Source organism: Ursus maritimus, unplaced genomic scaffold, assembly GCF_017311325.1.
Source record: "Ursus maritimus isolate PB19 unplaced genomic scaffold, ASM1731132v1 scaffold_13, whole genome shotgun sequence".
Lineage (NCBI taxonomy): Eukaryota > Metazoa > Chordata > Mammalia > Carnivora > Ursidae > Ursus > Ursus maritimus.
Window position 1 is genome coordinate 38,762,430 of NW_024423675.1, and position 12,202 is coordinate 38,774,631.

General features: G+C 36.1%; 1 protein-coding gene across 2 annotated transcripts in view; it reads left to right on the forward strand.

Moving 5' to 3' along the window:
* The window catches only part of AKAP7 (A-kinase anchoring protein 7), a 137,978-nt gene that overhangs the window by 10,997 nt on the left and 114,779 nt on the right, over window positions 1-12,202 (forward strand). For both annotated transcript variants that reach the window (XM_040627799.1, XM_040627800.1), the window contains exon 3: window positions 10,307-10,446. In XM_040627799.1, the coding sequence (XP_040483733.1) occupies window positions 10,307-10,446 (140 nt within the window). The remainder of the gene's footprint in view (window positions 1-10,306; window positions 10,447-12,202) is intronic.

Here is a 12,202-nt window from a genome sequence, read left to right on the forward strand (position 1 = left end):
AAAATTGGAAAAGCCCAGTGAACACATTAATTCATTCAACACACATTTATTGAGTGCCTACTGTGTTGCAGGTACTATTGTCTCTGGGTAAAAGATTTAGAAGATAAAATTCAGTTAGTACATAAATATATGGAGAGTTATCCAACCTCAGAAGTGTTAAAGGATGCATGTTAAAATATGATTATAACTTATCAGATTGTCAGTATCTTTCCAAAATAATGTTCAATGATTTTAATGTCATGTCCACATTGCTTGTGACAATGTACTTTATAAGTCCTTTTAGAATGGAGTTTGTTGGGGTCTCCAGCAATTTTCAGATATGGGATAGATCTACTCAGGGATTCCCAATGTAAGGACATAGTCTTACTTATAGAAGAAAGTTTATTCATCAATAAATGTGTCACAGCATCTTTTAAATAGTAAAAATATTGGGAAAAACCCCCAAATGTCCAAGATTAGGGAGTGAATGAATAAGTTAGACTAATGCCTTAAATTACATGTTATGAAAATAATTTTTCTGGAAACTATCTTACAAGGAATAATTCACACCTAAAATGCAAAATGAAAAAGTAGGGGGTAAAAAAAGTATGGGTGTTTGTTTACAATTGTATAAATACTTTATGTGTCCTGTCACCAGAATTCATAGTGGTTGTGTTAAAGATCATGGGTTTATGAGTAGTTTTTTGGTTCCTTTCTCTAATCTTCAAATTTTATGAATGTTTTTTAGTTTAATGAAAAAATACAATTAGCCAAACTGTGGAAAGGGCCCAAATGTCCATCGACTGATAAATGGATAAAGAAGATGTGTGTGTACATATATGTATATACATATATACATATACTTGTATACATATACATATAAACATACATACACACACACATACACAATAGAATATTACTCAGCCATCAAAATGAATGAAATCTTGCCATTTGCAATGACGTAGATAGAGCTAGAGTGTATTATGCTAAGCGAAGTTAAGTCAGAGAAAGATGAATATCGTATGATTCCTCTCATATGTGGAATTTAAGAAGCAAAACAGATGAACATATTGGGGGGGGAAGAGAAGGAGGCAAACCATTGAAGAGACTCTTTTTTAAAGATTTTATTTACTAGAGAGAGCGAGAGAGCACACAAGCAGGAGAAGGGGCAGAGGGAGAAGCAGACTCCTGTTGACCAGGGATCCCAACGTGGGGCTCAATCCCAGGACCCTGAGATCACGACCTGAGCTGACACTGAGTCAGACGCTTAACCGACTGACCTACCCAGGTGTCCCAGAGACTCTTAACTATAGAGAACAAACTGAGGGTTGATGGAGGGAAGTGGATGGGGGATGGGCTAGATGGGTGATGGATATTAAGGAGGGTTCTTGTTATGCTGAGCACTGGGTGTTATCTGTAAGTGATGAATCACTGAATTCTATTCCAGAAACCAATATTGCACTGCATGTTAACAAACTAGAATTTAAATAAAAATTTGAAAAGAAAAAAAAAGGTACAATTCGAATTTGTGAATGTGCATGTAAGCTTCATTGATTCAGTAAATAGAGTGCTGGATAAACTTATTCCTCTTTGATTCTGTCCACTAACGTTATTCCTAATAGTGTTAAACTATGGTGGTTATAGCTACGGCTGTGGGTCAGACTGTCAGAGTTTTACACTTTCTCTTAAAATGTTTTTTTTGGGGTCATCTGGCTGGATCAGTTGGAAGAGCATACATACGACCCTTGATCTCAGGGTTGTGAGTTCAAGCCCCAGGTTTGGTGTAGAGATTACTTAAATAAATAAAGAGACTTAAAAAAATTTTTGGAAGTATAATTAACACACAACATTATATTACTTTCATGTGTACAACATACTGATTCAACAATTCTGTACATTATTCTGTGCTCATCATGGTATGTGTAGTCACCATCGGTCACCATACAACATGATTATAATATTTTGACTCTATTCCCTGTGCTGTACTTTTCAGCCCCATGGCTTATTTATTTTATAACTGTAAGTTTGTACCTACTAATCCCCTTTATCTATTTCACTCATCCTCCCCTGCCTTCTGGCAAGCATGTTTGTTCTCTGTATTTAAGAGTCTGTTTTCTCTTTGTTTCTTTGTTCGTTGGTTTTTTTATATTACACATATAAGTAAAATCAGCTGGTATTTGTCTTTCTCAGTCTGACTTACTTCACTTAGCATAATATCCTCTAGGTCCATCCACATTGTTGCACATGTCAAGATCTCATTCTTTTATATGGCTGAGTAATATTCCATTGTATGTATATACTACATTTTCTTTATCCGTTCATCTATCCATGGACACTTGGGTTGTTTTCATATCTTGACTATTGTAAATAATGCTGCAATAAACATAGGGGTGCATATATTTTTTGAATTAGCATTTTCATTTTCTTTGGATAAACATCCTCTAGTGGAATTAGTGTATCATGTGGTATATCTATTTTTAAGTTTTTAAGGAACCTCCATACTGTTTTCCACAGTTGCTGCACCAAACTACATTCCTATCAACAGTGCACGAAGGATCCTTTTTCTCCACATCCTTGCCAACACTTCTTTTTTTTTTGTCATTTTGATTCTAGCCCTTCTGACAGGTGTGAGGTGGTATCTCATTGTGGTTTTGATCTGCAGTTTCCTGATGATCAGTGATGATGAGCATGTTTTCATGTCTGTTGGCCATCTGTATGTCTTTGGAAAAATGTCTCTTCAGATCCTCTGCCCCATGTTTTAATTTTTTTGGTGTGTGTGTGTTGAGTTGTACAAGTTCATTGTATATTTTGGGTATTAACCCCTTATTGGGTATATCATTTGTAAATATCTTCTCCCATTCAGTGGGTTGCTTTTTTCATTTGTTGATAGTTTCCTTTGCTGTACAAAAGCTTTTAATTTTGGCGTGATCCCAATAGTTTATTTTTGCTTTTGATTCCCTTGCCTGAAAAGGCATCTAGAAAAATATTGCTAAAGCCAATGTCAAAGAGATTATTGCCTGTGTTTTATTTTAGTTTTATGGTTTCAGGTCTCACATTTAGGTCTTTAGTCCATTTGAGTTTATTTTTGTGTATAGTGTAAGAAAATGGTCCAGTTTCAGTCTTTTGCATGTAGCTGTCCAGTTTTCCTAGCACCATGCTCCTTCACTTTCTTACTGTGTCCTTTGAGCAAGATTGTGTAGGCTCAATTCATTATCTATAAAATTGGCATAATAATTGTAGCTATTTCAGGAGTTGAGAGGATTCAGCTTGTTAATACATGTAAATATTTATTAATCTCACCAAAATTTTTTGCCTACGTGTACTTGCTAAATTAAATATTTAAAAAATTTTCATCTTGAGAGCAATGTTTTATAATAATATTATTGAATGCTTTCAGCACATTGCTAACTGCTTTATATTTTCTTATATAATCCTCAGAGAAAATGAGAGAGGTAAATTTTTTTAAAGAAAGTTTTAGTAATTTTCTAAGATTACTTAAATAATAAGGGGGAATAATGCTATGAATAGAGAAGGTAATATTGTAAATCATAAATTCAGGAGTTTTAAGAATGATTACTTCAAAGATTTTGACTGCTTACAGAACAGGAAAAAAAAGAAAAGATTATCAAACAAAGAATCTAGTTTGTTCCCAGCCTTTTGGCTAAGAGGAAATGTGAAAACAATCAACCAACACTAACAGGTGGACTATCTAATTAGAGTAATTTCATAATTCATTCTCTTGTAGTTTTTTCGAAGGAATAAATAAAACTTAAGGAAAAATTAGATAATTTGCATAAAATGACATGTGCTTTGGATAAAAAAACAGATGCATGGATCAGAGAATTGTAGCCCTTATCGACAAGACCAGATTCATTAGAGCACATTGAAATGGCTACTGAAATCATTATGAAAATTAACAGTGTAATAAATTAAATTTATGAGGTGAGGTTATGAGCTCTAATCCAGTGAAAGATCCAGGGTGCATGGCCAAAGCGTTCTCTGTTTTGCTTCTGTAATCATTGATCTTTAATGCTTTTATTTGTAAACTAGATATTATGCGAATACTTTGCTCATTATTATTTTCATATAAAGTAAGTTAAAAGAATAATAGCAAATTATATCAACTGAGCCAACCAGGCACCCCACAAAAGAAAATTTTAGATAATCCAATTGAAAAGAAAGTTAAATAGTTATGGATAAGATTAGAGAAAGCTAAGGGAATTTAGAAAAACGCTCTACTTCTTTATTTTTACTCTGAGGGAGGTTTGTTTGTTTTTAAGAGGTTGTATTTTGAATTGGGATTTTACTCTATGTCATTCTTGTGATACCAGAATTGTTTTTTATTTAACTTAATTAATTAATTTATTTGACAGAGAAAAAGTACAAGCAGGGGGAGCAGCAGAGGAAGTGGGAGAGGCAGGCTCCCCACTAAACAGGGAGCCCTGATGTGGGGCTCGATCCCAGGACCCTGAGATCATGACCTGAGCCAAAGGCAGAGGCTCAACAGACTGAGTCACCCAAGTGCCCTGATACCAGAATTGTTAAGAGTTTTTATATAATTATAACTATTATCTTCCAAGATTGATTTTCCTTCTCTGGATGTCTGTAAAATGGATTTATGGAATGTTTGAAATGGCAAAATAAGTCACTATGGGAAGAACAGTTTAAACAGATAAGGTACAAAACAACTTAAAATGCTAAAATCTCAGTGGTCTCTTAAATACCATGATTTTTAAGTCTGTTCATATTGAGTAAAAACAGCAGAAATGATTCAGTGTCTTAGTTCACACTAAGGGTACATTTTACCTTGCCACCCAATACACATGTGTACGTAGAAACCTCGAATTTCATGGAGCAATACTTACACCTGCCATAAGCAATGTACTGACTATACTACATGTATTCTATTCTACAGTATTCTATTCTGTTCTCCATTTTATTCCATTTCATTCCCTTCCACCCCACCCCACTCCATTCCATTCCATTCCATTCCATTCCATTCCATTCCATTCCATTCCATTCCATTCCAGGTTTTAAAAAGTGCTTTTAACTTATCTTCTAGGGACACCTGGGTGGCTCAGTTGGTTAAGCATCTGCCTTCGGCTCAGGTGATGATGGCAGGGTCCTGGGATCAAGTCCCACATCACTCTTGCTCAGCAGGGAGCCTGCTTCTCCCTCTGCCTGCTCTGCATGCTGCTCCCTCTGCTTGTGCTCTCTCTCTCTCTCTGACAAATAAATAAATAAAATCTAAAAAAAAAAATTGTCTTCTAAGTTGATTTCATAACCCACTAGTGGGTTGATGCTAGCAGTTTGAAAAAAGACAAACAAGAAAAACTAGATTATATGTTCAGGATTCTCTTTCTACTATGTTATTTTTGAAATTAACTAGAGGTAGAGGTGATAAAATCAGCTGTGTTATTAATTTGGACACTTCTTCTTTTTCCTCTTCTTCTTCTTTAGGTTATTTATTTTTTATTTTAGTAATCTGTACACCCAACAGGGGTTTCAGCTCATGACCCTGAGATTAGGAGTCACGTGCTCTTCTAACTGAGCCTGCCAGGCACCACTGGACACCATTCTTTATCTAATTTCACCATGAAATGTCCTAATTGGTACAGGTGTTAAATTAGTACCTTTATCACAGATGACAGAAAACTAGAACTAGAAGAGACTCTAGATAGAGATTACCTAGCTGTCCCACCCCTGTCCCTGCCCCTAGTTTTTGTTTTTTAAAAAATATTTAATGATGGAAACTCTCAAGCACATTCAAAAGTAGAATAGTAGACTGAACCTCATCTCTCTATCACCTCTTCCTCACTGGGTTATTTTGAAGTATATTCCAGACATATTTTATCTGTAAATACTTTAGTATGTGTCTTTAAAAGATAAGGAATCTTTTTTAAAAAGCGTATCTAAAATATCCTTCCCATGACAAAAAATAAGAGTAATTCCTAATGTCATGAAATATTCTGTCAGTATTCACATTTATCTGTATCATAATTTTTTAAAAACTGTTTTGAATTAGGAACCAAAGTCTACACACTATATTTGATTGACAGATCTCTTCAGTTTTTTTTTTTCATCTGTAGATCTCCCTTTATGTGTGTGTGTGTGTTTATTGAAGAAATCAGGCTGTATCGATGCCTGATTTCTTCATTCATTAAATATTATGGACATTTAATGTATTTCTCTGTCCTTTATATTTCAGTAAACTGGTAGATGAAGGAATCTTGATTAAGTTTTGGAATATTGGCAAGAAAGCTGCAAAAATGCTTTGAATTTCGTATTGTGTGACATCAGGAGGTGTAAAATGTTTGGTTGTCTTGCCTTTTTGTGATGTTAAGATTTATCAGTGGCTTCCCATCTTGTCACTTGATGTATCCATTATTAAAATTCCATTTAATGGATCATCCATTGATAATCTTGGGGTTGATCCATTACTCTGGTAAGGGTTTTGAAATGGTGATGTTATAACACTGTCTTTTTGCATCATTAGCTGAAAATTTCTATAAAGAAGGACTTTGCCTTAGTTAACTGATTCCCTGTATGACTCTTTGCTTATTAAGAAAGGCAGATAACTGCTTGATTTTTTTTTCTCTTTTATCACCAAATTTGTAAAATAATAGTTCTTTAGACTAATCCAAAGGTGACCTGTGAATTTTGGTTTTAATTTTTCCTTTGAGTATTATAATGAACTGATGGTTATAAGCATAGTTGATATATTTCACACCATTGAAGTTATTCTATTTGATGGTCAAATTGTGCCATCTTTGGTTAGTGAGGGGCCTTTCAAATGGACATGGTGCCAGGAGTCTTTGAAGATCCAGTCTCTTCTGGTATATTTTATGCCTCAGACCTGGAAAAAGCTCTTCTCTAAGGATTGGCCAACTTTTTAAGTTCTCAGGTAGAGAAATGAAGTGATTTGTTGGAAAGATGCTTGTTGGAAGGCTAGTCTTTGGGTCACGGCTCTTTTCACTATCCAGTGCTGCCTCCACAGGGCTGAAACAGACATTACAGCTGCCTTGCCAGCAGCTGTTGCCCCTCTTTCCTTTCATAGATTGCTTTTCCCCAGGTAGGCATAGGCCGATCACTCACTGTCCCAGCTTCCAGTGCTGCCATGGGTTGGTTTTGTTTTAGAAATACTTTTCAGTGTTATCTTTAATTTTTTAAAAACTGCTCAAGATTGTTCTTCATTTTCCACAATCATAGAGAGTACAAGTGGTCTGGAAAACAATGGATTGTTTATACCTCATCTTAGTTTCTTTTTGGAGTCTTCTAAATGATAGCAGATACACATTTATCTCCCCAATTCAGGTTCGCTCTGGGTAACATCTAATAATTATGATAGCTAATGGTAGTGCTTATTTTGTACCAGGAAATAGTCTAAGAGCTTTAATGTATTAACTCACTCAAAAAATGGCCCTGTGAGGTCACTATTATTATTATTCTCAAATTATAGAGAAGGAAACTGAAGTAAAGAGAATTCTTGTGACTAACTAAGATCTCACAGCCAGTAAGTGGGGCGGGGGGCAGGATTCCAACCCACACACTGATCCAGACTATATTAAAATTGGTTTCCATTTCTAGAGTACCGGTTTACCAAGAGCAGATGGAGGTGGGCTAGGAATGTATTCAGATGTGGCTTTAAAATATATGTGGTACTTTATTAGCATATTTTGTGGATTCTGTTTAAAATTAGTAGATTTAGTTTGGTACTACAATCAAATGTAGGACTGTTTCTTAGATGTCTAAAATTACAAGCAGCTCGACAACATATTGATTTGATTTTCCGTATTTAAAGAATTGCATGGGAAGTAAAAGCCAGTGGCATCATATGAAGCAATTCAAATGATGCTCGCGATACAGATGAGAATGTGGCAAACTTTTTCTTAGCTATAGAATTTATAAAGTTCTGACAAGCTTACATGCAAGAAGCTGATAATAATTCATATTTCAAATACATGTTCTCTGTGAAGATACATCATTTTAGTCATATTAATCACAGGTATATTATTGAGAAATAAAGTAGTGAAGTAGATGTACAAACATACCAGATAATTTTGTCCTAACTCATAATGATAGAGTCAGACTTATTACCCAGGTTACCTTGCTCTTCATTTACCCCCACCTTCTAGATGTCACAAGTGTATGTTACTCCTAGAGCGTGTTACTCCTATCTCTACAAATCTTTAGTTTTTATTTTTATTTATTTATTTTAAAGATTTATTTATTTGACAGAGATAGAGACAGCCAGCAAGAGAGGGAACACAAGCAGGGGGAGTGGGAGAGGAAGAGCAGGCTCCCAGCAGAGGAGCCTGATGTGGGGCTCGATCCCATAACGCCGGGATCACGCCGTGAGCCGAAGGCAGGCGCTTAACCGCTGTGCCACCCAGGCGCCCCTACAAATCTTTAGTTTTTAAATTTTAAACATACTCTACTAGTTTTCTTAGAAGTTAGCACTAAAATACTATTTGTGACATTTATTTAAAAATTGTTTATTCTTAATATTTATTTTTTATTTTTTAAAAATCTTTTTAAAGTTTATTTATTTTTAAGTAAATAGAGACACCTAATGTGGGGCTTGAACTCATGACCCCAAGATCAATAGTCAACGTGCTCCTCTGACTGAGCCAACCAGGTGCCCCTACTCTTACTATTTTAAAGAACAGTAGGGGTGCCTGACTGGATAAATTGCTGGAGCAGGCGATTCTTGATCCCAGAGTTTTAAGTTTAGCCCCACACTGGGTATAGAGATTACTTAAAAATAAATTCTTTTTTTAAAGAATAATAGAATAAGGAGAATTACTTCTGCCCTTTGGTTTTGCAGAACTTTAGCAGAGAAACAGTTTGATCTAGTAGGAAATATACTAGAAGGAGAAAGTTAAAAGATCTAAATGCCAGATTTGACTCTGTGACATTGAACAGTTTTGTTTTGTTTTTTTAAAGATTTTATTTATCCATTTGAGAGACAGAGAGATAGTGAGAGACAGCAGGAGCAGGGGGTAGAGGGAGAATCAGGCTCCCCGCTGAGTGGGACTCAATCCCAGGACCTTGGGATCATGACCTGAGCCGAAGGCAGCTGCTTCACTGACTGAGCCACCCAGGTGCTCCCATTGAACAGTTTTTAAAAGTTTGTCTGTGCTTCTGTTTCCTCATGTATAATAAGGAGTTCAGTTAGATTGGGACTGTGTAGGCACACAGGCAGTGTGCTGTTGGTTGAGCTCAGACTTCCTACAGTCCTTTTCAAGGCATTGTGTGTGACGGTCACCAGGGTCTCTTAGAGTTGATCCTGAAGATGGAACCAACCTCCTAGGATTGAATGTAAATAAGGTGATTTCTTCCTCCTACCGCTTTCTAAAATCATACCTCAGAATATGCAATTATATTTGAATTTTTACAAAGTCTCTATAAGGCACTCCATTTTGAACAGAATGCTACTGCTCGAGACACAGCCTGAAATTTCAATCAGTGATAGTTTTGCATAGATAGGGGGAGTTCCTGATAGAGTCTGTGAAAAAGGAGACAATGGCATTTTATACCAATTTGGTAATTATTTCTGGGGGCATAGCTTCATAATTAGAATTGCTGGGTGTTGTAAATGGGTCTTTGAAGATGACTTTAACAAGTAGCCTGCTAAGTGCTTCTCAACGATCTGTGGTTAAGGACCAGTTTTGCTTTGTTTTGTTTTTTTTAATTTCCTATTTGTTGCCAACGGATATTTTCGTAAAGTACAGTAAAAAATGAACTATTAGAAAAATGAAAAAAAAACCCACAAAATAGAAACCAAATTTAATAAACAAAATTACTTTGCCTACTCACTGTGAAAGTTTCTAAAGCCGTCTTAATTTTTGCAACAGTTTATGGCATGACATGGCCCACAAACCAAACTTTGAGTGGCATTGCTCTAAGTGGTTATGTTGTGGAAGTCACACATACACATATACAGGATGGAGGGAAAAATGATCTTTTCTAGTGTCATGAAGATTGTGGCTTGAGGGAGAGGATAATTGTGCTTTAGCTCATGGGCTAACTCTGGCGAACTCTCTGCTTTGTGAAGAAAGTTTTATTGGAGCACAGCTATACCTGTCCTCTGTGTTTGTCTACAGCTGACTTGGGTAGTTTTGACTAAGACCATAGGATCTGCAAAGCCTAAAATATTTACTCTGAGGTCCTTTACAGAATAGTTTGCTAGCTCCTGCTTTAGATTTAAAAATGACTATTATGAATGATTGCTACTTACGTAGTGCTTGTTTCCTTTTTTTTTTTTAACTCAATTATCTTTGTTTAAATACATTAGACATATTATTGTTTGACTTTTTCCCTCCAGTCACTGATGTACCTCACAAAAATTTGGAGAGAAGTAAAGAAAATGAACGGATCAGTAAAAATCAAATAAAGAAGAGGAAAAAAAAGCAAAAAGATTATCAACCCAACTATTTCCTATCCATTCCGATCACCAACAAAGAGGTGCTTTTTTTTTAATTGAAGTATAGTTGACATGAAATGTCACATTAATTTCAGTTTACGACGTAATGATTTGATGATCTATATTGTGCTATGCTCACCGTTGCACAGATGGTGTAGCTCCCATCTGTCACCATACGATGCTATTACAATACCATTGACTATATTCCCTATGCTGTGCCTTTCATCCCTGTGACTTGAAGCCTGTACTTCCCATTCCCCTTCACCCATTCTGCCCATCCCTCCACCCCTCTCCCCTCAGGCAGCATCAGTTCTTTGTATTTATGGATTTGTTTCTGCTTTTTTGTTTGTTTGTTTATTCATTTGCTTTGTTTTTTAGAGGTGCTGTTTTTTAAAAAACTATTTTACTAAAAAGTTTTATTTTAAATTCAATTTAAGGTACACTAAATGCTTGTAAGCCCATTTGCTCTCAGCTCTTAAGTGTCTTTGGTGGCATTTTAGCTAGACTATATAAGAAATAGTCTTATTTAAACAAAATATATTTAAACAGTAATTTTGAGAAATAGTATTTAAACAATCATAATTAAACAATAATTTTGCAAAAACCTTTTGAAAAGTGTTGCCAGATAGCATGTCAAGGTTAGTTCTCTCTAAGCATTTGCTCCCTGCAATGGAGGAACCTTTCAGAAGCAGAGAGTAGTGACCAGGTAGAAAAAGAGGGTTCTGAAATCTCTGCTGGGGAAGTAAAGTGGGATTTCTTGCTGCTGAGTCCTGTGTATGGTGATGATTATTGCAACACAGTTTCTTTAAAAATTGCTCATTGTTGTAACGATTTAATATTGTATGATAAACTTGGGTAGAAATCTATTAAAAATCTGAAAAATTAATGTGGTATGAATAATAGGAAATAGGACCAGCCAATTGGCCCAAACTAAGACGCCCTTGAATGTGGTTGAGAGCTACAGTATCTAATTAAAACTGCTGGAGCAGTGAGGTAGGAAAGAACAGCTCATTTGCAAGATTGACTGTTTTCATATCTTTGTGCAACTCGAGAGGCAAATCAGAATTTGTTTGATCGTGGACTGTGATCTCTTTTACTAGTGTTAAACAAAAATTCCTGGTAAATTTGAAGATCCAGTTGGCTTTATCAAACGAGTCATAAATTGGGCAGCACCTCATGTGCCAGAGAAAAAAGTGCTCCATCAGGCTGCAGAAAGGGAAAGGGTTTTAAAGGTAGAGAGGGAGAGGAAAGAAGGAAACTATTAGCAAAGAATCCATCATTTTAGGTAAGGTCACCCTCCCAAGGAGAATGGAAGGGGTCTGTCAGGACCCCTTCCTGCTGATCAGGAAATTTCATGTGGAGTGGTTAGGTTCCTGGGGGGCAGTTAGGTTGGCTGTTAAGTCTTGGTTGGCTGACTGACTTGAGGCTCTTAACCTATGTGACTCCATTTTGGGCCTGTGGTTTTCTTTTTTTAAAGATTTTATTTATTTATTTGACAGAGAGACAACCAGCGAGAGAGGGAAGACAAGCAGGGGGAGTGGGAGAGGAAGAAGCAGGCTTCCAGTGGAGGACCCTGATGTGGGGCTCGATCCCAGAACGCCGGGATCATGCCCTGAGCCAAAGGCAGACCCTTAACGACTGACCCACTCAGGCACCCCTGGGCCTGTGGTTTTCTTTTTAACACTAGGCACATTTTGCATTTTTTCTCCCCGTATTTAACTAGAATGTTTCTAGGGGATGCTAATGAATTTTTAAAAATCAAAGCAAATGAAATTGAAATCAAAGAAATAAATATCA